This window comes from Rattus norvegicus, chromosome X (assembly GCF_036323735.1).
Source record: "Rattus norvegicus strain BN/NHsdMcwi chromosome X, GRCr8, whole genome shotgun sequence".
NCBI classification, from domain to species: domain Eukaryota; kingdom Metazoa; phylum Chordata; class Mammalia; order Rodentia; family Muridae; genus Rattus; species Rattus norvegicus.
Genome location: NC_086039.1, coordinates 22,890,328 through 22,914,824, shown reverse-complemented (window position 1 = coordinate 22,914,824; position 24,497 = coordinate 22,890,328). Strand labels below are relative to the sequence as shown.

Genomic DNA, 24,497 nt, shown 5'->3' with positions numbered 1-24,497 from the left:
GAAGGAGGAGCTGTGCTCTCCATGGAAGGGGTCTGGTGAGCTCTGGGGATTATCTCCTACTCTGAGTTGGGATCAGTGAGGAAGATGGGCGTGGTGTGTGGGTGTGTATTCTTAAGAGTGTCCCAGATAGTGTGTTCTTCAGCTGTTACAGATGAATCACCAAAGAGAAGAACCAGTGTTTCAGCCTTCAGAGCTCAAGGGTCTGAGGTACCATAAGTCTCAGGGAAGATGACCACCTTGGTCACTAGAGTTACTAATTTGCTGTTGGGAACCTTGCTGTGAAGACATGTGTACTGTAGCCAAGCCTCTTCCTTCACCTTAAGAAAGGATAGTAAATCCTATAAGATACTATTGGAGAAAAAAGATAGTGGATCAAAAAAGAATCCAGTCTACTTTTTGGAAGATTCCATGGTGTAGTAATGGAAGCCATTATTCCCAAAGAACAATCAGTCTTCAGTTGAGACCCGCTTTATCTTCTGACCTTAGAGGCTACCTGGGGCTCAGCCTTCCAAGTCTCCCAGTGAAGAGTAGAGCCCTATATTTTTGTTAGCACTATTGGGAAAACCTCTTTAGGTTAGCTAAGAGGTTTAGCTCTTTGTATAGCTTCCAATACAGTTTAGGGACATTTTTCCTCTTCCTAAATCTAACTTTTCCTATCAGTAAAATAGAGTGGTCAGACCAACAAGTAATCTGTGGTTTCCTTGAGAGGCTGGACTTGTCTGAGTGAGTCAGTATAGTATAAATTGTCTGCTCTTTGTCCACCAAAGGGCTACAAATGTTTCAGGTTGCTCTTTATTTTTAGAATCAAGTCAGCTAGAAGCACACAGCAAAGCAGAGAGTAGGAGGAAGACCATCCCCAGGGGGAGTGCAGGTGGGGTTGGCATCTAAGGCAGCTGGCTCCTTAGGCATAGGTAGTAACATATTGGGGTCCCATGTTCCCAAAGTAGGATCGCTCCCACTCGCTCATAAGCTCAAAGTGCACAGGACGACGGCAGAAGTTGCATGCAGCCACAGACACATCTTGGAGGGGCAACCCCACCTCAGTCCAGGCCAGCAGCAACTTCTCTGAAAGGGAAGAAGAGAAAAGGGAAAGAATTGGTTAGACTTTGTCTTCCAAAACCCATGTTGCTATAGGTGTACCATGGTCTTGCCTCCCTAGATCTTTTGAGGTAACTTGGGTCTAGAAGTAGATTTGCTTGTCTGCTTCGGTGTGACCCATGAATGCTACTATTTTTCTGGGTTCTAGGATGTATAAAAAAACAGGAAATCATGCCTATGATAAGATTTAAAACCATGCTATGCTAGCTTGTATCTTGCCCTAGATGAAGGACATGTGTAGGGCCAACAGTCAATCTCTCTACTTAGAAGATCCTGACCCGATAAAGACAACACTAAAAGGAATCATACTGCTGTATCAGTGTTGCGAGACAGGGTAGGGGCACTTTTCTAGGGTGTGTAGGGACCCAGAGGAGGGAACAGACCACCTATAGGAAGTACTTCAGATGTGTGGCTGGTCTTTGTTTTTAGCCCTTTTCTGCCCATCCCTTGCTGGTATGATCTAGTCTTGTGCTCTTTATCTGGGTGCAGAAGACTCTGAATTTTTTACATCCAGCTTCCCCAGAACCCTGACTTAGTTTCTAGACTTTGGTGTCCAATAGCATCTCTCTTAGCTGCCCTAATTAGCTATATCTATCAGGGTAGACACGACTGAACCGTTCCTACCTGTCCTCCACCAAGCCCATTCTGCTCACTTTTTCAGCCACTTACCTATACCACTTCATCCACACCCACCTTTTGTTTTCCAACTATAAAGGGAATGTTTTTGTCTTTGGGTATTTGCCTTGGACTGTTCTCTGTGATGTCCATTAGGTACTTACTTGGCTAACCTCAGTGTCACCTTAATGTTTTCTTCCTTTGCCACTCCATGTCTACCCTTGCCACTCCATGTCTACGGTCCTTTTCCAAGCCAGTACCTGCTCATAGCACTTTGTGTCCCCCCATTTCTGCTTTCCCTTAACACTTTGAATTAGAATCCTAATTGATTTTTTAAAGCTGATTATCCCTTTCTACTAGAATTAAGAAGCTTAATAATTAAGAATATTATTAAGCTTAATTAATTAAGAAGCTTCTTAATTCTAGTAGAATTAAGGGTTCTGAGTCTTGTCTATTCCTAGGTCTCTAGGACAGTGTCCAGCCGATAATAAGAACACGATAGGCATCTATGAAGGGATGAGTTAAGACTAGAAGATGAAGGGAAGTATGCTGGAGGGGATAATGGATGATGAAGTAGAGAGAGTGAAGTACAGTGAGAGAACTTGAATTGATTGGATATAGTTGGAGAAACAAAATGCCTGTGGCAGAAGAGAGGTCACAACAGGACAGGACAAGGACAGCACCAGGTAGAAAGCATCGAATGTCATGCTAGGCAGCTTCAACTTTGTTGTATAATTTAGTGTTCTCTACAAATTTGGGGCTAAACATTCTTATTAGTATAAATGGTTTAGGATGTACCTCCAGCATAGATGTATATATACATTCTGTACATTTGTCATCATTTTGCACATTAAACTCAGATATATTTTCTCAGCTAGTATATAAATAAATCTTTTAAAAAAGATTTATTTACTGTGTATACAGTGTTCTGCATAATGTATGCCTGCACATCAGAAGAGGGTACCGGATCTTATTATTAGATGGTTATGAGCCACCATGGGAATTGAACTCAGGACCTCTGGGCAAGCAGCCTTAACCTCTGAGCCATCTTTCAGCCCTGTGGATCATCTTGAATACCTTACTTTAGAAGAATGTGATAGGCAATGGAGAGGTTTAGGAAATGGAACAATATTGTTGGGTTTCAGAAAAATCCCTCTGCTGGTTAGTATGAAGAACATTTTAAAGGGGGGAAAGAGAAGCAAGAAAATGAGGGGGAAATATGGATGTATTTCCAAGAAACTGCAGCAGAGAAATGAGACTATTTGAAAGAGGTTGAAGAGAAGAGGTGCAGGATTTCAGGAAGAGTTAGTTATGGGATTAAGGGACTGGTGGAGTAGTGGGAGATGTCTGTAGTATATGTTCCCTGCAAACATAGAACACTGAGACACCTAAGCACTGAGAGCTCCATAACTGAATCCCAGAGCTATAGAAGACTCTGAGCTACCCACTCATATAAGCTCTGACCACGGAGAAAAGAGTGAGGGCTCCTAGTACCTATGTGACCATGGGCCAGTAACTGCTTTTAGCTTCAATTTGTACATAATACAAAATGAACATTATAAAAGCACCTCTATTCCATGTATTAAATGGGTTAACACATTTAAAACAGTGTTTGGCACATGATAAGTAATGGATAGTAGGCAGCATTTGATGTTTTTAAGTGAATGAATGGATTGCCTTCACTATCCTCATATAATATAATGTAATATAGTATAATATAATATCCTTGTATTATGCTGCGCAGGCTATAGACAGAATGACTTGTCAGTACGCGCCCTCTGCTTTCCTGTCTAATCATCGCTCTGGGAATTCCTTTATTCTAGAATCTTGGCATTATATCCACATGTAGTTCAGTGTGGACCACCTATAAATTCTTTCTACTTTTATTGGTACTTCATAGCTACTTAGTGACTAGTACCATCCATATTGGTTTCCTCTGCCAATCAATGTACGATTGTCTACATATATTTATTTCATGCTAGAGACTTAGAATAAGGACCTGTTATTTGCCAGTTTCTATGTTTAAAACATTATACCATGACAACATGTGTGTGTGTGTGTGTGTGTGTGTGTGTGTGTGTGTGTATAAACAGTATATGGAAACAACAGGTTATATTTCAGATTATATGCATATATACAAATATGCACATATATTAGTGAAAAAACAGGCCATGAATTTGAAATAGACCGGGAGGGTTATATGGGAGGGTGTTCAGGAAGGAAAAGGGAAGGGGAAAATACTGTAATTAAATTACAATCTCAAAATGTACCTAAAAGAAATAGAGTAAACATTGGGTGAATTCACCAAGTTGCCATCTTTTAGAGTAAAATGCAAACTCCCCAGCTCAGCTCTACAGGCCTCTAAACCTAGCCCTTACTTACGTTGTTTTTGTAGTTCATAGATTGACACCCACCCTCCCTTTCTACCAGTCCAGTAATCCCTCTGGAACTGCTGGAATTCCTTGAACTCTTGATCCCCCTTTGTCCGCCTCCAAAGTGCTGGGATTTTTGGAACTCAGCTAATACTGTTCTTCACATGTAGCTCCTTTTCATCTTTATCCTTAACTTTTTCTTTGTGTTTTTTTCCTCCTCTAGGAGTGCCTTGTATTAACTTTCTTCTCTTAGTCCAAAACCAAACAACTAGTAAGATTCAGCCCAGAGGTCCCTTCCCGTAGGAAGCCTATCTTGAATCCTGAAGCTGATAGGCCCCTCCTCTCTATTCCCACAATTTCCCCAGATATCATCTTTGTTAACTTTTGATCTCGCCTGACATCATTATTTGTGTCCACTATTGTTTCTGTCTTACTCCAATCAAACTAGAGCCCAGCGAGTCTACTGGCTGTTTCTCAATCATTTGTGACCCTGGTATAGAGCCTGTTACACAACAGATGCTTCTAGAAATATTTACCAAGTCAAATGGAATCTATTCTCCCAGCTTCTTTGGATCCCAGGGTTTAGGGATAGGAAAGTGTAGATACCCATGCTGAGGACTTACCCACAAAGTTTTCCATCATCTGAGGGCTGTGGTGGGGGGAGGGGGCCAAGCGCAGCAGCTCCTCACCACGAGGCACAGTTGGGTAGTTGATGGCCTGCACATAGATGCTGTGCTTGGCGAGCAGAAGATCACAGATCTTGCTGTTGAGTGCCGCATTACCCACCTGGATTCAAAAGACAGGGCTTTCAGTACCTCTTACCCCGGGGCTACCATTTCACACTAGCTCTATTAAGTAGGTGGAGGGAACCACATTTAAGGAGCACCACTGAATTTGGGGACAGATTGTTTCTCCTAAAAGGGCTTAGGCAGTGACAGCTCCAGAATCTCTATCAAGGTGGAACCCAGGGCTAGCAATGAGATGTGAAGGAGAGAGTGTGGCATCTTGTCTTGATACTATTTGTGTGGCAAGAACGTCGATTAACTTGGTGGAGTTGGACAGCCAGGGCAGTTCTGAGTTGCTGTCGCTAGGTTCATTTAAACATTAGTTAGACCCAGTTGGCGCTCTGCATCTGTGTCCTTTGTTGAAGTATCCAACTAGCCTCAAATAAAATTTAAATATCTGTAATGTACAGACTTCCCTCCCTGATACAGTCTAACTACTAAGTCGTTTTTATTTGAATTTGGTATTTTTGGTGATCTAAAGATGATTAAATGTATATTGGAGGGTTGAATAGAGTATATGGAAATGTAACACTTTTTTGTGAGCCTTTATGGATTTTGACATGGGCCATGGGTAGGGCTGGAACCAATCCTCCATAGATACTGAGACATTACTGTTCTTTTTTCCCATCCCCAAAATTGTCGTAAGAAGCATCCTTCCCACACCCTGACTTAACAGGCTCACAGAAATATATGCCATTTCAGAAAGGAGCAAGGTTTGATTTTGGAAGCGAGAAGAAACATTTGAACAGAGGTAGTGATCTAGAGTACCAGCTGTTTCTGTGGCTGTTCATTGTATTGTTTTGACCTCAACTATTAGGATCAAGTATGTTTTACAGTATAATTAAGTCTGATAGAAACCTGATCAAATTCAAAGCCTTTACTTCGTGTTGTATGCTCCAACATTTTCTATTCCTTTCCTCCCTGTTTATAGGCTAAATATAACCCACTATACTGATTTTGTGATCCACTAATAGTTCTTATAAAAAATTTGAAAATCACCAAATGAAAAGCCCAATATTGTAAGGGTCAGAGCAGTTTAGTAGAGGTAGGGTGATGGTTGATGCTAAAATGACAGGTTAATTTATAATGGCTGATTTTTCAAAGCAGGGGCCAGATGCAATGATAAATTTTCTGTGGGGTGTGTGTGTGTGTGTGTGTGTGTGTGTGTGTGTGTGTGTGTGTGTGTGTTAGGGGTGGGTCGTAAGAAGGGTTGATTGAAGGAGCAGGTGTCAGTTTGTTGCAAATGGGAAGGTTCCAAGAACAGGGAGGTGGGGAAGGAAGTGGAGCATGGTGGGGTCCTCACCCTTATGGGGATGATGTGGCTGGGACAGGGGATAACAGGAAAGCCCCTGTCCATTAGTAGCTGGCGCATATGTTTGACGTTGCGCTGGTGTGCACGCCTCAGGGCTTGACCCTCCTCTCCCTTGAGTAGACGCACAGACTCTAGAGCTCCAGAGAGCACCATGGGAGGCAGTGAAGTGGTAAAGATGAAGCCTGCAGCGTAGGAGCGCACCATGTCCACCAAGTCCCGAGTGCTGGCGATATAGCCACCGACACAGCCAAAGGCCTTGCCTGCAAACAAGGAATAATCAGTCCCCAGAGGGACAGGATCATGTCCAATTAGCATAGGCAGGTAAACCAGAAGCTAGGGTTCCAGGCTCCCTTCCCAGTCCTCTGCACATCTCTCCTATCCATGTCAGAGCCGTGCTGCTGCGGTTCGCAGATAGGACTGCCACATACTACCATATGTAGTGACTAGATAGCCAAGAGCAGGGTGGAGACTTTTACTTGGTTAGAGCCTGGAGAATAACTAAGATGAGACTATGAACTGGGTGGGGAGGAAAACAGTTTTCTTATTCTGGTCAAACCCAGCTGTTTGGTCTAGTTCAGGAGCCTTTTAGAACAACTTTTCTAGACTTTCTTGTTGACTCTGCAGTGGGAGGGGAAAGAGATAACTGGTAGGTCAGAATTTTCTGTCATTTCTATAATCCTTAAAAGAGATTTATGCCAGTGGGGTCCTGGGCAGATTTGAAGGAAAGGGGGAGAAGGAGGAAATGATGAAATTATAATGTCAAAAAATAAATAAAATAAAATGGTTCATGTCAAGTTTTTAAAAAGCCTGAGGTTATAAATTCTTTCCAAAGAACTGTTTGCTAGGGCTCCTTCTCTATATTGTACATAATGGAAGCTCTTATACACAAGTGTTTGCTCACTGCTGGCTAGCTTTGTGTCAACTTGATGCAAGCAAGGGTCATTTGAGAGGAGGGAAACTGTGTCTATAAGGCTGGGCTGTAGGCAAGCCTGTACAACACTTTCATAATTAGTGATTGATGTGGGAAGGCCCAGCCCTTCGTGGGTAATGCCACTGCGGGTTAATACTCCTATGTTCTATAAGAGAACAGGCTGAAAAAGCTGTAAGGAGCAAGCCAGTAACCAACACTCCCTCGATAGCCTCTGAATCAACTCCTGTCTCCAGGTTCTTACCTGGTTGGCTTGTGATTCAGGTTATATAAGCCAAGTGAATCCTTTCTTCCACAAGTTGCTCTTTGCCATACTTCATGGCAGTAATATTAACCTTATCTAAGACACTCACCAAGAGTTCCAGAGATGATGTCAAGCTTGTGCATAATTCCATCACGCTCCCCGATCCCTGCACCCCGGGTTCCATATAGTCCTACGGCATGGACTTCATCCACGAAGGTCAGGGCCCCGTACTGGTGGGCCACATCACACAATTCCTCCAGAGGACAGATGGCACCTGAGAAAAGCCGAGGGAAAGGAGTAGGGATGCCATAACCCTTCCCCAGCTCTTGTATGTGACGTTCTCATTTAAGCTTACTTTGGCTTAGGAAAAGGTGTGGTATACAAGGAGGGGGGTGTCTGCCATCCTTTTGGAGTATTCCAAACATTAACCTCACAAACCACACCCACACCCGAATTCTTTGCATTTCCTCATCTGGTCATTTTTTAAATTCACTCTGACAATCTGGTTTCTATTGTTTTCAAATTCTCCCCTTAAGGGTTAGTACATTTCTATCTGGAGGTGGCAGCCACCCATGATACCTGTGGTTTCTTTTCTTTTCTTTTCTTTTCTTTTCTTTTCTTTTCTTTTCTTTTCTTTTTTCTTTTTTTTTGGAGCTGGGGACCGAACCCAGGGCCTTGTGCTTGCTAGGCAAGCGCTCTACCACTGAGCTAAATCCCAAACCCCAATACCAGTGTTTAATGTGAAAAAAGTCATGGTCTGCTCTAGCTTACTACAGTCCTGACTTCCAAGCCATTCACCCGCTTGGGCAGGGACAACTGATAAGCCATTCATATTTTATACTTCCCTGGCCCTCTTCCTTTCTGTCCTTTTTGGATTTTTGTCACTGTCTTCTTTCTGTGCTCACATCCATATCTCACATCCCTCTGCTCTGTCTTTCTAACCTTTTTCTCAGTGTATTCCTTTCTTCTCTATGCTTTCTCTGTGCCCTTATATCTCATCCTGGGTTTCTTTGTGGTTTTGCTTTATTGACTTTCCTGAAAGTGTCTCTGGGAAGGTGGTTTGTCTTTGAGGCGATTCTCCCTCAGTCTCAGTGACAATGTAGCAACTTAGAAGCTATTTCATAGTATATCCCTAATTACTGTTTTCCACTCTATTTGCAATGTCATCTGAATAGGCTATGTGGCTATTGTTACTCTTCTAAGACTCTATCCCGCCACCCCCTAGCAGTTGCTGAGGTAAAGAGACTTGTAATACAGAGCTTCTTCAGATGGAAACAGGGGTCCCTAGACCAGAAATAAAGACTATGGGGTTGGGGGAAGGTAGGAAAACATAAGGACAGCCAACAACTGGAGCTAGAATCTGAGATAAGACAGTTCAAAATGGTTCTGGCATCATTTCAGAAGGAGAAATCCATCTCTAGAATTGACCAGTTAGGTAGTTTCCACCAATATGAATGAATGAGTGAATGAATGAATGAGAAGCAGTTCATTTACAGGTATAACTAGTCTTTATGACTAAGCTAACTGCAAAAGCAACTTAAAAATCTCGCACGAGGAGCTGGTGAGAAGGCTCAGTGAAAGAGCCTGCTGAGTAGTCTCATGACCTGAGGTAGATCTCTAGAACCAAGCAAGATTAAAGAAGTGAACCAATGCTGCAGAGTTATCCTCTGACCTCCACATGATGCTGTGTCATGGGCACCCACATACACATCATCTACAATAATAAGTATTCTTTTAAAACTTGCTTAAGCTAATAAATGCTTATGGCAGCATTTGAATGTGGGCCATTTGTGATTGCATGATATTTATGGTGCTTGTGGTTATAAATCAGGGAATAAATACTAAGGGTCCTCCATTGTTTCAATTGGAAAAGTAGCACCTTGAAAGGAGATGAGGACCTCTTCCTTTATATAAAGATGGAAACAGATCCCTAAACCACATGACTTCTGATGTACAGAACTAACAATAGATAGCTTGGGACCTTATTTCACTTGCTATAAGAAAGGAGGTGGGAGAATAAAATCATTTATTTTTTTTTTCGGAGCTGGGGACCGAACCCAGGGCCTTGCGCTTCCTAGGCAAGCGCTCTACCACTGAGCTAAATCCCCAACCCCCATTTATTTCTGTTAAAATGTAATAAATCAATTACTTTGATCACCTATAATTCTACAGCCAGACATTTTACCCTGGAGAAAACTGAGGCCAAGAGAATTCCAGAATTTCCAAGTTCACACAGATACTGTGTATCAAGGGTGGGATTTAAATCCACATCTGTCAAGTTTTGTGACTGCAGTGCTTCCTAGTGGACCATGGGACCCTAGGCAAGAGTTTGTAAGATTTGCTGCTGTAAAGACCAGACATTGCCACAACCAACTTGCATATCATTCCTTATGAAACGGCTGCCATGCAAGGAAATAGAGTTTTATATTCTGGTATGAGAATAATCATTTTGCCATCAACTGAATGAGGGAGAAAGACAAACTCTGCTCTGTGGAACTTAGCTCCTTTATGTGTAAGAATGTAATAGTGTCCTCTCCTTTGATGTTTACTACCTGTGTGACTCTGTGACTCCACGTGTTCATGTCTCAGTTTCCTCATGCAATGGTAGGAGTAGGAGTAGGAGTAAGAGTAGTAGTAGTAGTGGTAGTAGTAATACCTACTTATAATTAATTAGAATAAATAATAATGCCTACTACTAATAATAGAATCTACTTCATAGAATCATAAGGATTTCGTGTTTTAAAAAAATATATATATATACACACATTATATGAATAACTGCATAGCACACTAATAGTTGGTTTTGTCATCATCTTTATCATGGGATAACAATACTGGTAAACATGTACTTGAACACATGTATACATACCATCCATGGAGTGAACAGTCTCAAAAGCCACAATTTTTGGTGTCTTGGGATCGGACTTCTCAAGAAGTTTCTTCAGGTGGCCTGGGTCATTGTGTCTGAAGACAAACTTGACTGCACCACTGTTACGAATGCCTTGGATCATGGAGGCATGATTGCCTGCGTCTGAGTAGATCTCACACCCTGAGAAAACAGATGTGTAATTCTTCAGCTTCTATCTCAGCCTGCTTTACCTTTGGAGTCTGATCTCGCAGGAGAGGAGAGACTCCCTACTCCCTTTCCCCTCTGAAGACCTAGTCTTTTTCTTCCTCCTTTAGAAACCTCTGTGACACATCTCTTCCACCCCTGTTGCAACTCCCCTGCCCAGGACTCCCTCCAAGGATGCCTAACTGTTGCTTCCGACTTTCTTGAGGGAGAAGAAATTCAGTTTCCCAGGAACCTTGAGTTTCTCAATGACAGGTTTTAGTTTTATTCTCCATACTTGGGAAAAATCAAAGGTGGGAAAAGGATTAATCTCAGAATGTTTGCAGACTTGGACTGATGCTAGACGCTTCGTGGTCTACATGACACCTCACCTTTTCCAGATAGCACCTTAATTTTTATAATTACCGGAATGGATGCTTATCAGGATTCACTGTTGGGATTATATGATCATGACAGTTCACAGCAAAAGGAGCAGACAGTAACCACTTTACTGCACAAAGAAGAAAACTAAGCACATGAAAATGGTTTTCTCTAGGATAGGAGAATGCAGAGATTTTTACTATGTCATACTGGTAGGGTAGGGATGTAGGAATGTGGAAGAACCCAAATCTCACAGCCATTAAGAAAGAACGGTGGCCTTCAATATAGAAAGGGACAACTTCTATTTGAGAAAAATGAATCATGTTTTCTTCCACAACTTGGCTGGTCTAGCTGGAAGTTTCATGAGATCAAAGCCCAAGTCTTTTTATCTGTATATCCCTTGTTCCCAGTATAAGGCACAAATATTGCCAAGGAAACATTTTTAATGAATGAATGGATAAACAAGTGACTGATTTATAAATAAATGAAACAGTAAGAAAAGGATGGCAAAAGATGAAATTTAAAAGATATGTGTGTAGCAGATTTCAGGGATTTTTTTTGTATTTTTTTTTTGCATTAGGATCTCATTCTGTAGCATAGAGTAGCTTATAATTCACTATGAAGTCCTTTGGACTCAGCCTTTGAAGTACTGTGATTACAGCTCAGTTCTACTGTGCCTGTCTTAGGGTTCAGTTTAGCTAGAAGCCATGACCTGGAATTTACATTTGATCCTAGAGGTAACAGGTCCATTAAAGTATTTTGAATATGGTAAACACATATATAGATTTATATAATGAAACATTGTTCTGAATGTGTGAAGAGTATATTGTAGGCAGGGAAAGAAGAAATCAAGGAAATGATGTTGGTTAGACTAGAATGTTGGTAGTAGAAATGAAAGTGTTGGGTTCTATTGGTTGAGGAGTAAAGAATTGATCAGGAAGAAATCCCCAAGATGTTAACTGTACTTAGGGGTTCTGGATGACCTTAGAAAAAGTGTTCAAGTGGTGGTGACTTTTGAAGTGTGCACAGAAGTAGCAGACAGCAAGTACAAAGACTTTACTCATGCATTTTGCCTTTTAAAGTCAGGAGAGAAACAAGCGAGTAGTTGAGAGTGATGCAGGGGTTGAGGCACGAGACTTATTTAAGAAAAATGAATAGCTGAAGATACGGAGGGATCCAGGGAGAGGACAGATATGTATACACACACACTCGTGCACACTCACACACACTCACACATATAGAGAGAGAGGGGGAGAGAGAGAGAGAGAGAGAGAGAGAGAGAGAGAGAGAGAGGGAGGGAGGGAGGGAGGGAGAGAGGAGAGAGAGGGAGGGAGGGAGGGAGAGAAAGAGAGAGAGAGAGAGAGAGAGAGAGAGAGAGAGAGAGAGAGAGAGAGGAGAGTGGGATTGTGGCAATGACTAGTGCACCAGTGGAAGGAACAGTTAACAAGAGAAAGGCACGTACTACACTGTTACAGGAAGCAAGGAGTGAGATGAAAATTGTGGATGCATGGAAGTTGGCAAGTGTTTTATGGCTCAAAGTTGAGGATAATGTCTGGTGTCTTCTACTTTCAGGGTAGTAGGAGGGGAAGATGTGTGCTAGAAGAAAGGAGGACAGGAGGACTTGTCAGATTTGTCCCAGAGGCTTGAAATGCTCTGAGTAGAGGTTAAGGGGTGTGACATTTTAGTGCCTTCTTTCTGAGCCGAGGATTGATGTAGGTGTGGAACACTGTCTCCATCTGAGATTCAGACTTATGGAAGGTATATGAGGAAACTAGAGAGTTGGAATGTGGGAAGATGGGCTATGGTGTACAGGTGAAGGGATGTCTTTTAGGCAGAAGAGGGGAGATATATTTCACAGTAAAGGGAAATAATAAAGAAATGTCAGTGCACAAATAGATTTTGGTTTCATGTCAATAAGTAAGGAGAAGCTATCCAATGGTTCTATATTATTCCTGTAGTAGGATATGGGTTTTATGGTAAAAGTGAAGGATGGAGATAGAGGTTTTAGATTAAGAAAAGTTTTTAAAAGTTCTGTGGACACAAAAGACTGTATGTGTTAGAGAATGATGAATTTATGGTGTTACTGTTCCATCAGGTTAGGTTCTGGTGCTGGCCTTCAACCTAGGTGTAGAAGGAGTAAAGGCAGAGGGATATAACCACACACTGTCAAGTCTATGTGTATCTGGCAGAAGGATGAACAGGTGGAGCAAGCAAGCTCAAAATAGTGGGGGCAGCCAGAGACCGAATGCTCTATTGGAGGACCCCAGCCCTAAACATAGCTCTCATCATCTCATGCCTTGTGCTCACCTGGCAGAAGCTTGGCCAGTGTAAAGAGAGTAGAATCATTGGCCACAAAACAGGAGGAGAAGAGCAGAGCCGAGTCCTTATGATGTAGTTCAGCCAGCTCCTGTTCAAGCTCCACATGAAACTTGCTTGTACCTGAGATATTGCGAGTGCCCCCAGCTCCAGCTCCATGATTCTTCAGGGTCTCCCTGGCCCCAAGAAAGTAGAAGATAAGGAAAAACAAAACGTAACTTTGTTAGGCACTGAGGAAATATGAAAGCCTTCCTTAATGTGCTCAGTACTAATATAAATGGTCCTGTGTAAAGGCTGTCCTTGGTGACCAAGTAGAGGAAAGAAGGAGACACGGAGAGAGGTACCCCAGGATGGAGGTAGAAAGTAGAAGTAATTTGAGAAGTTTGGAAAAGCTAAAGGAAACCCTCCCTTCCTCCTTCCTCCTTTCTCCTTCCTTCCTTCTTTCCTCCTCTCTCCTTCCTCCCTCTTGTCCTCCCTCCCTCCTTCCCTCACATCATTCTAAACTTTAGTTTCTAGCTCATAAAGTCAGTGAGTCTTTCTTAGTTTCTATTATCCTTCACATCAAACAATCATTAATCAAGTGCTATGTGTTGGCTGACTTAGTTCCTATCTGAGGAGCAGATATACGTGAGTGGACCTTATACAAAAGAAGTGGCAGGAGAACCAAGGTATCTACTGCTAGTATGGCCCCACATCTTTACATGTGACCCATAGCTTATAATCCACACTCTACTACTTACTCTATGGCCTGCAAGACACGAGGGTGCCTGCTTATGCCCAAATAGTCATTACTGCACCAGACAGAAACATCCTTTGAGTCCATAGATGCCTCGGAGAAGTGTTGGGCAAAGGGGTAGGCATTAGCCCAGCGATTCACAGTCTTGAACACACGGTATGTGTGGTCCTGCTTCTTTTCCATGATCTTGTCTCTAAAAAATTGGTCATAACCAAAAGCCTGGCTTCCTGCAGGAGTAGAAATAGAGATAAGAATAATTCAACCCAGGGGGAGGGCGGTAATGGGGAGAGGATGGGGAGGGGAACATCCATCTATAGAAGGGGAGGGGGAAGGGTTAGGGGGATGTTGGCCTGGAAACCGGGAAAGGGAATAACATTTGAAATGTAAATAAGAAGTACCCAATTTAATAAAAATAGGGGGGAAAAGAAAAAAAAGAATTCAACCTAAATTGCTTCCTGGGTAGTCATTATTTTATCCCTGGTGTTGATTTTGAGTTTTCTCATTGTCTTCTCATCTATTCATTTCTTCCCTCAACAAATGTCTTACTAGTTTTCATTCACTTTTTTCTTCTATTGTTTAATGAGATGTGTATATGAGTCTGTGTGTGGCATGGTGCTTGTGTAGAATTCAGAGAACAGCCACAGATGTCAGTCTCTATTTCTGTATTTGAGAAGAGAGTCTCTTGTTCACTGTGGTGAACTCCACATGAGCTGGTCCGTTGGCTTCTGGGATTTTTCCCATCTATACCTTTCATCTCTCAGTTGGGGCATACTGAGATTATCAATGGTTGTGCTATATCTGACTTTTGTGTGGATTCTGAGGACTCAAACTCAGGCTGTTGGGCTGGCACATCAAGCATTTGACCCACTGAGCCATCTCCCTAGCCCTGGTTCACATTAGCTCTCTGCTATTTTATTCAATCATCCCTCTGTTTACTCATTAACTCAGTAATACATTCAGAAATTTAGCCATGCTTTCTGTACTTAGCATGGCTTCATCTTTCTTTCCAGTCAGTGTGAAAGATGCCTTACAGGAGTTACCACTTCAGTCCCAGAGAAAGGGACATTGCTAGACCTAGTTTCTAGTCATGTCTCTTCTCACCTGATAGTTACATGATCCTGAGCCAGCAATGAATCTTCTCTACTGTGAAAATTAAGTACCACAAACCCCACAAATCATCCAAATGGTAAAAACTGATAAACCAAATAAACAGTTCTCAAAAGAGAAGTTCAGATGTACACTGAATACTTTAACATCCTTAGCCATCAGGGAAATGCAGATTTAAACTGCTTTTCTGTCTCACCTCAGTCAGAATGGCTATTGTCAAGAAAACAAATGACAACCAATTCTGGCGAGCATGTGGGCAAGGAGGAAGTCTTATACACCAAGGGTGCGAATGTAAGCTAGTATAGCAAGTGTGGAAATCAGTGAGGAATTTCCTCAGAAAAATAACAGAGGTTATAAAGATAACTCAGCAGTGCATGCTGTTCTTGTACAGGGCCTGAATTTGGTTCAGCACCCACATCAAGTGGCTCATGACTGCCTGTAACTCCAGCTCCAGGGTATTCGACATCTGATTTCCAAGGGTATTAGCACACATGTGCATGCATATATACACACACATGCCTAATTTTCAAATGATAAAAACAAAACTTTTCAAAAGAATCAATTAAAAAACAGATATACTATATGAATTATCTCTCCTGAGCATCAACCCAAATGACTCCAAGTTATCATACCACAAAGATACTGACACATTCATTTTTATAGCTACACTATGCATAATAGCTAGGAAATGGAATAAGCCTATGTGTCTATAAACAAATGAATAGATAATAAACATATGGTACATATATAAACAACGTAATGTGCAGCTATAAAAAATGAAATCCTGACATTTTCTGGAAAACAGCTAGAGCTGGAAATCATTATGTTAAACAATTTAAGCCAGACAGAATGACAGATATTGCATGTGTTCTTTTATATGTATGTGGGACTTAAAATTTAAAATGTGTACATAGTGTATGTGTTTGTACATGTGTGTTTATAGGTCAGAAATAGAAAGGAGAATATATGTAGTAGGACCAGCAAACAGAGAGAGTTAACTAGGCAAAGAAGGGGAGCCAGGGGAAAGAGGAACAAATGAGAATAAAATATAATAACACACTTGTATGGTGATGCCTCGTGAAACCCATTACTTTGGATGCCAACCAAAACAATTTAAGGTCAATAAATGGTTTTTAAAAGAGTCCTTTTATGTTTTCATGTCCTTGGCTGTAGAATGGCGCTCAGAATTCTTTTCTTGCTGAGGTGTGAGAATCTGAGGACATTACTGATAGTTGATATGAGGTAATTAGAGTATCATTACAAGTATGATGATGATGATGATGATGATTATGGTTCTGATGATAATTGTGATTTAAACTAGCTAGCATCTTATTATATTATCGTAGCAAGCATTAATGAATGCCCAATACATACAAAACCTACTTCTAGGACCCTTAAAGATGCTATTTTTTTGTTGTTTCTTACAGCAGCCTTCCATGGAGGGTTCTCTTAATATTTGTCTATGAGAGATGAAGTGACTGAGACGTGAAAAGAACAGCAGATTAATGCCCAGGAAGGGAGTGACACAGGGCTTGAGATAATGAAAAAAGGGGAAAGAATTTTCTTTGGGTATATTCATGTGGATGAAAAGCTAATGTGCACTCTAAACCAGAAGAATACAAACTCCATAGAAACAACCTGAATTATAGGTCCTAGATTGCAGGAATAATGATGTGTCCGTACCATGGAACAGGATTCAGCCATTAGTAGTGGTTGTTCAGCTATGTGTGGATGGACACAAAGGGATAAGTGATATGAGGTCACACTGAACAAAGCAGGCAGTGATTATGATAATGAGAGTGGATGGGATATTCTCTTTGTGTGTATGTGCGTGCATGCATCTGTGGCTCTGTGTGTATATAGCCATAGAAAGGTATGTCTGAGAGAAAATATAACAAAAAGTTAATAGTAGATGATTGATATAATTTACTCTATTTTCCTGTATCTATTAAAAATATTTTTATCCCTATATTAGAAAAATGAAGCGAGTTCCATTATGAAAAAATAAATATAGGAGACAGAAAGGAAATCTGTGAAGGGTGGGAAACTTTGAGAGAGTGTGGGAAAGAAATAGTGGAGGGAAGCCTATTTTCCTATATATCTATTAAAAATATTTTCATCCTATATTAGAACAATGAAGCGAGTTCCATTATGAAAAAATAAATATAGGAGACAGAAAGGAAATCTGTGAAGGGTGGGAAACTTTGAGGGAGTGTGGGAAAGAAATAGTGGAGGGAAGCCTAGTTTTTAGTGAGACATCAGAATGAGTTAAAAGCACCACATTACTGTAGATGGCATTTTATTCTTCTTACCATAGATAACTGAGGTAAGTGTTGGAATGAAGTGACTTAATTACAGATGACACAGCTCCAGCAACACCAGCACTAAGACTTCCTTTCGAAGTCTCTTTGATTTAAGAGTCTTTGCATTTCCTCTCTTCTCCTGTGTCACACACCCTTTCAGCAGCTACTGCCCTGTTCCCATACCATTCATTCCCATCTTGGCCAACTCACCAGTCATATTATTCTGAATCAGCAGGGGAGGTACCCCTCCAGTCTGCTCTGGATCCTGGAAACGAGGCACTGATTGGCTTCGGGTAGTTGACTCCATGAAGCTCAGCAGGTCTGATAGGAAATATGGAACTCATGACATGAAGAGAGAAAACAAGGCAGTATTTGTTGTCCTCTTTAGGTTTGGTGTGTAATGTATAGAGATTCAAGTTTCTAGAGTACTTGTCTGTAAAGTAAACATCCACTGTGTCCCCAGTAGCAATGCCCTGGTATGTCCAGAAACCTTTAGGGTGACTGACAGTTCATTGCACTTTAGGTAAGGTAACCGGGCTATACACCCTAACCCCTGACCTTGGGAGTACATGTTAGTCTTCTTTTCTGAACATCATTCACTTTCAATATTTAACTTTAGTTCTTAGTGATAACTCAAAGCGGCCTGCGAAAGATGCCAAAATAGAATGGTCATCACTTAAGAATAATCATTTTAGGTGCTAAGCCCAGGTTGTCCTTGAACTCTATACCCTAATAAAGATTGTTTTGTTGAGAACAAAACTTTCTTTGAATTTCTTTTAATAAAATTGATAATGCAAGATACTTTGCGGGGGAACAAAAGCTAATTAATGGACCATTTGTGTCAAAACTAAAAGAAACATTTGTTCTCTTTTCTTTTTCCTTAATACAAACACAATATGGTTTGCTTACATTGAGATCCCAGCCTCTTGGATTCCATTTAGCCACTTGGGACAGAAGAGGGTCAATTTTAGACTGACAGTTATAAGTTACGGGGGCATGTGCATGTGCATGTGCATGTGTTGGTAGCTGCCTATTACGGCTCCCCTGCAAGACTTCCCATCATAAAATGTCCACTGGCTTTCTTTGGATTTGCCTCACTCAAGAGTCTGATAATGTGGGTTCAGTCATTAGGAATGGAGGTTGGAAAAGATGGAGGTTGACTCCAACCTGTCTTGAAAGTCTTGACATCCTCTTGGACTTCTGGAGCTGCCCTCTGCACAATCTTGCTCTTCCTGTCTTGGAGTTCTGACAGCATGAAAGGACAATGGCTCTTAGTCCAAGACGGAGAGTCTACATAAGGTAAGAGAGTAATTGCACATTCATTCTTAGCTATGTATTCAGCTCAGCAATGATTACTGGGACTTACTGTATCCTAGAGACCCCTAGGATAGAGTCAAGGACTTAGATGAATCTGGTCTTACTGCTAGGGGAGTTCCTAAGCAGGGAGAAATAGCACATACTGATAACACGTTGGGAAAAATGGAATGGGAAGGAAGACAGGACAAATGAAACCTACAAGATATAAGGGACATGACCAAGAGTTGTATTGGATAGGGTAAGAGTCTAGGCTGGATTTGCAGAAGCCATAATGTCCCAATTCAGTGTTTAATAGGAAAATTGAGAGGTGATAATAGTATAGGAAAAGGTTTTATATCAAGAGCAAAGGCAAGGGATTATAGGACAAGAGAATAGATTTGAGCAATTTTAACATTGTTTAGTATGGCTGAAGTATAGTGTGTGACTCTCTATAAATACCCTGGAATTCATAGAGTAATTTATATTTTCTCTATAAATATCCTGAGTATCTTTTTTAGGTCAATTCATCCTGCCTTGACATTTTCACATTAACTCTCCAAGCTATTAGGTAATGATAGTCAGATTTGGAACTCTGTCTTCGTGCCCCAGAAATTCCCACTTGCCAATAACCTCTTACCTGCTCCAGCCTTGGTTGCCTTAAGATGGATTTGAGAACAGGTTGGTCCTTGAGTGGCCAGGATGGGGCAGCGTCCAATACCAAATAGGAACTGGTAAGTTTTAGCCACTTTGCCTAGGAGGCCTGTGGGGCCCTTAGAGAGCACTGGACAGGACCGTAGCAACATAGCTGCTGCCACCATCCTGAGCCCAAAGTCCTGTGGAAATTGTGGAAGAGATGAGATTCCATCATGAAAACCTGGCCAAAAGCCAAAAGTCATGCCTGTGTCTTATTCTTTGCCTTTGGTTTCCCACTCAAAGTTGCCTTCCTCAGACATTCCCCCCTCATTATCTTTCTCAGCAAGGAACACTAGTGTTAAAATATGAGGGAGAAATGAAAAACACCACTAGAGAAATGGGCAAGTTCTAACTAGAGCCCAGAAAACTTGGCTTCTAATTTACTCTGTCACCAGCTGCTCAGTGATTGTGAAGATCATTGAAGTGACTTTGTGCTGCAGAATGACAGCTGACAACTCTCCCTGTGATCAGCACCTGAGATCTATCTCCCAGACTGCTATCCTTAACCAAATGAAGACTCTGCCCACTTACGTGGACAGATGCTTCGGGGAGTCTAGTCCTGCTGTGTCCAGAGAATGCTCTACCAGAGAGGGGAAAGAGGTTTAAAGCCAGCTGTCAATTTAAGGAGATCCTGAAACAAGGATAGGCAGTCATGTGCCCTATAGGCTATGTACCACCAGGTTGGTATTTTGATATGTTTGGATTTTTTTCTTGACTTTTGGTTAAACTCTGATAAAGGAGGAGGTACAAGTAAGAACCAAAGATATAATCTATGTAGGTCAGTAAAGAAGACAAAGTCTAAGATAGAGAAAAGAAGGGGGCTGGAGAAATGACAGGGATATGAATATTAAAAGATAAAGCAAATGACATATAACTCATTGAATATTGGCTGAATTTTGGAGTAAATTAATGAATAGCTATGATCTTCAATAGAAGAGCATAGTGGGGTAGAGGAAAAATCAAGACAACTTCCGAAAGATAAAAGAAAGGAGCAATCAAAAGAGTAGAGGAGGAGGATAAAGACCTAAAACTGAGAAAGAGACAGATGTCAGAGCTGGACGGAAGAAGAGCAAGGTAAAGGTAGAAAGGGACATGGAGAGGAAGACTGATGCTAAGAAACAAGACAAGAGGATGATGGGAGATACAGAAAGTAGGGAAAGGTGATAAAACAAAAGGAGAAGCAGGGAACAGACTGAGAGGGACACACAGAGACACAAGGGATATCAGGTAGCCTAGAGGAATATAAAGACTGAAAATTAAGTGGTAGAGAAAGGAATCCAGCAAGGGCACCAGAGCACTGAGATAAAAGGGGAGGGTTAGACTATACAGACTTAAGGCGGGGGAGATGACCCTGCTGGAGTGGTGGTGGGAGAGAAACAGTGAAAAAGACAAGTGGATTTTTAAAAACGCAGAAAGGTCAAGAGACAGTGGTAGCAGCAGAAAAAATGGCTCAGTGGTTAAGAGTAAATCCTGTTCTTCCAAGTTTGCTTCCCGGTGCTCATGCTGTGTGGCTCACAACTGCCTGGAACTCCAGCTCCCGGAGATCTGATGCCTCAGGTTTCCATGGGTCTGGGGCTCATGTATACATACCTATGACAGGACCAAACACATACACATAATTTAAGAAGGAAATAGGTGGGGGTGGCTATACGGACATAAGATTGAGACCAAAATGAAAGACAGAAAAGAGGGAGAAACAGATTGGAAGAAAAGGAGCTAATTGTAGAGTGAGAACCAATGGGTAGGGACAAGATAAAGACAGCATAAGCAATAGGAGAGATAGGAGGGACAGTGGGAAGACTAAGGCCTTAGCTCTGCCAAGAAAGCAAAAGGCCCAGTGTATAAAGCCTTATTATGTGAGGGACAAGAGGAATTCTTGGTCCTAGCTATTGGCAACTTCTTTTATCTCCCTAATGTCAAAGAACAAGCACCCACCTCTTACTGTACAAAGCCACCAGTCATCTTATTCCATCTTAGAACATCCTGCCTCCCTTTCCCAGATTGTCACAGCAGCCTGAGTTAGTTTGTGGGCCTGGTCACATGGGCCATAGAATGACAAAAAGCAGAAAGTTGGTTGGAAGGATTAAATGAAACAAACAAAACAAAACAAAATGAAAAAAAATACTTGTGAACCTTTCAGCACACTGGTCAGTGCATAAAAAGTTAGATTTTTCTTATTTATATTCTGGCTTCCTCAATTCTTTGTTCAGTGTTTTGGGGCAAGGTACTTCTCCTTTCTGGGCCTTAGCTTTAATCACTTGTCAAATGTGAATTAATTCTGCCTACATCACCCAGTAGGCCATTGGTTAGATCCAGTGCCTACCTCATATCTGGAAATAAGAGTCGACCTTCTGACTGCCTGCCCACGAAGGCTAAAGCACTCAAGGCTGAGCCTGCAGACCATAGATAAAGCCCCTAGAGTTTATCACCATTAGAGTCTGGCTACTCCCTAAGATGAGGCCAGGGCGTGGGAGAGACGAAGAACCCCTTCCTGGAATCACGTCTGAGCATCTGGCCAAGGCTGGCTCTGGCAATCTGTAGGGAGTCAAGATAGATGGCCCAGGTCCCTGCAAGTTTGTCTAAACTCCTCTCCAATACTGACAATAGCATTGAGGTATATAGTGAGACAGGAAGCCCTTAAGATTAGAGGCCAAGTCCTGCCCTGGAATAATAGTTGATTAAGGCCTACTTTCCATGTATAAAACCAGAAAAGGTCCAGTGGATTCCCCATTTTTGTGAGACTATTGGCCATGATATACTGAGAGTCCTGGGAAAAATACAAAGTACTTGATGTGAGTTGAAATTTTGAGATTATTTTAAAACTCCAGTGACAATTCCTCTTGTCCTACCCTGATCTTCCTGAACATCATTATGACCCATAACTTTGTATATGGACTCTTAATGTCTATTCTAGAATACTACTTAATGTGAGCTGGGAATGAGTAAAACCGAATAGAGGAAGCATTTCAAGCAGTTCAGGGAATTAAGAACACAGACTCTTAGTTGGGTATTTTGACACCACAGGAAGCAGAGACAACAGGATCCTGAATTGCATATTAGCCTGGGCTGTATAGCTCCCAGTCAGGACTAAGTAGCAAATCTTTTCTCAAACAAAAGAAAACATATAGTCTGGAGCCAAGGAGTCACATCATGAATATATCAGAGATCCACCATGCATATGTCAGGCCAAGTCTGGAAAGCTGGAGATGAGATTTTTATCTCACTTTTATTACAGTTTTTACTGTGTGTAAACTTTGGTTCCCCTCCCTCCTCCACCTTTCCTGAACCTTAGTTTCTCCACAGACATTGGATTAGATAGGAAATTTTATAATTTATCTTCTGGTTCTGATATTCAAACCTTAACAGCTCTGACCATTGTCAGTTTTCCTCATACATAGACTTATTCAGTCCTCAGGACAAGGTTGGGAATGGACACGTGGGCTCCAAAAGATCTAATGACACACCCAAGTCACAAAACTGTTAAGTGAAAGAAGCAAAATTTCAGCTTAGGTGGCCTAGCTCTAGAGACCCCCTAACTTTAGCCACCATGAATCCATAGTCCAAACGTTCCCTATTTTCTTAGCTGAGAATTCAACTCTAGCTACCAAGCCACTCCATTACAGTAATATAGGCCCCTTTATTGTGGTCTTTTATGACCAACACTTTCCACAAATGTTCTTTTATAGGATTTCAGGTACTATTGAACATTTATTAATTCATTCCACTACTTAATGACTTCTAGACCCACTGCATAGAAAAGATTGCCAGGAATCTTAAAACAAAATCAAAGAAGAGAGTGAGGAATTTTTATGACAAGTGGCATCATTACTCAAAGTTTTTTTTTTCCTGTATCTCTACAATTCCCGTTTATCAGCACCCAATTAGCAGGCCTGTAGGCCAGAAAGATCAGCTGGGCTGCCATCCCAGCAGGGAAGTCAGAAGCCACTCTTGCAGCTTTTCTGTGCCCTGTCTCCCATTACTTGTGGCCTGCTTTTAGGAATCATTTAAGTGTGGAAAAGAATCTTTTCTTTTAGGAGCTGGAAGCAACAGGCCTTACCTCCCCTCCTAGTACCCACTTTCCAACCCTGGAAAATTATAGGAGAATTAAAAGCAGAAGAATGTAGATCACAAAACCAGAACTAAGAAATTAGTGGGAACTGTGGGCAAGCTCTTTTATCAAAGGATAAATGACCTGCCTGGGGTCTCACAGTGACTTAAGAGTGAGACTACAAATCTTCTTCTTCTGCACAATGACAATTTTCTTCCATCTTTCCCCCTTGATTTCTGCTAATTTTGCAACCTCTCAATACCTGTCTGTATCTTTCTTGCCTTACCATTCTTAACCACCCCCACCCCCACGTAACCCTCTGAGTTTCTTCCCTGGATCTGACCCCACCCCCACCCCAAATGCTCTGAAGCCTTGCACTTTGCTATAGGCCAAAGAAGGGAAAGGGTCAAGTGACAGACACATGGAGTAAGGTTAAGATGCCTTTCCTAGAGAAGCAGGGTGGAGGAAGAGACAGAAACAGAAAGAGACTAAGATACAGAATTGAAAAAGGAGATAGAAATGGGGTTGGGGAGATCTGGAGAAAAGTCCATCAAGGGAAAAGTGGGAATATCAGAGAATAAGAGAAATGAGATGAATGTAAAGAAACGAATAAAAGAGGGAGAATGGGGAAAGAAAGGAAAACCCCAAAACGGAAAAGACAGTTTCTGTCAAGGTCAAAGTCAGGTGTAGTCACCCAGGATCAATGCTCAGCATAGGGGAGAGCCCAGAAAAAGCACTGAAAATACTTCTTACCTGTTGCCCTGCACTGAGGACGAACCAAAGACGGTGAGTACTGTGGGCTGGGCTGGGAAGCAGCTTTCATCCCAGCCTCCCGCTCAACCCCGCCCAACCCCTCTCCCCACCCCCTTCTGCCTTGGCCCTAAGGTGTCTCAGGCCTCTGCGAAAGATAAAAAACAAAGTAGTTTCCTTCCACATTCTCAGTCCCCCTGTTCTGTCTTTTCTCTTTCAGTTTTCTTCCTCTTCTCCCTCTGGGGTTGTAAAACTAACTTATTTGATTTTGAGATCAGACTATCCTTATAAGAGCCAGGGTACCTTCTGGAGAACCATCCCTCTGACCTTCAGTTTCCTCAACCATGAAAGGAGGGCAGAAAAGGCAAGTTCACATGGAGAAGACCCTGAAGTCTGACCTAAAATACACTGTAGGCACTGTAGGCACTGAGGCTCTGAAGGGTTCTAGCTATGAGCCTCCATGG

General features: G+C 41.8%; 1 protein-coding gene across 8 annotated transcripts; it reads right to left on the bottom strand.

Moving 5' to 3' along the window:
* Positions 1-778: 778 nt before the first annotated feature.
* Positions 779-24,175, bottom strand: Alas2 (5'-aminolevulinate synthase 2). 8 transcript variants are annotated; one of them, XM_063279825.1, is made up of 12 exons: positions 24,037-24,075; positions 19,767-19,815; positions 19,180-19,375; positions 18,414-18,536; positions 17,457-17,567; positions 13,841-14,063; positions 13,092-13,276; positions 10,224-10,403; positions 7,464-7,628; positions 6,174-6,442; positions 4,709-4,871; positions 779-1,065 (listed from the first exon to the last, which is right to left on the bottom strand). In XM_063279825.1, the coding sequence occupies exons 3-12, from the start codon at positions 19,358-19,360 to the stop codon at positions 902-904; spliced, it is 1,764 nt and encodes a 587-aa protein (XP_063135895.1). In that variant the 5' UTR covers positions 19,361-19,375; positions 19,767-19,815; positions 24,037-24,075; the 3' UTR covers positions 779-901.
* Between the last annotated feature and the right edge of the window lie 322 nt (positions 24,176-24,497).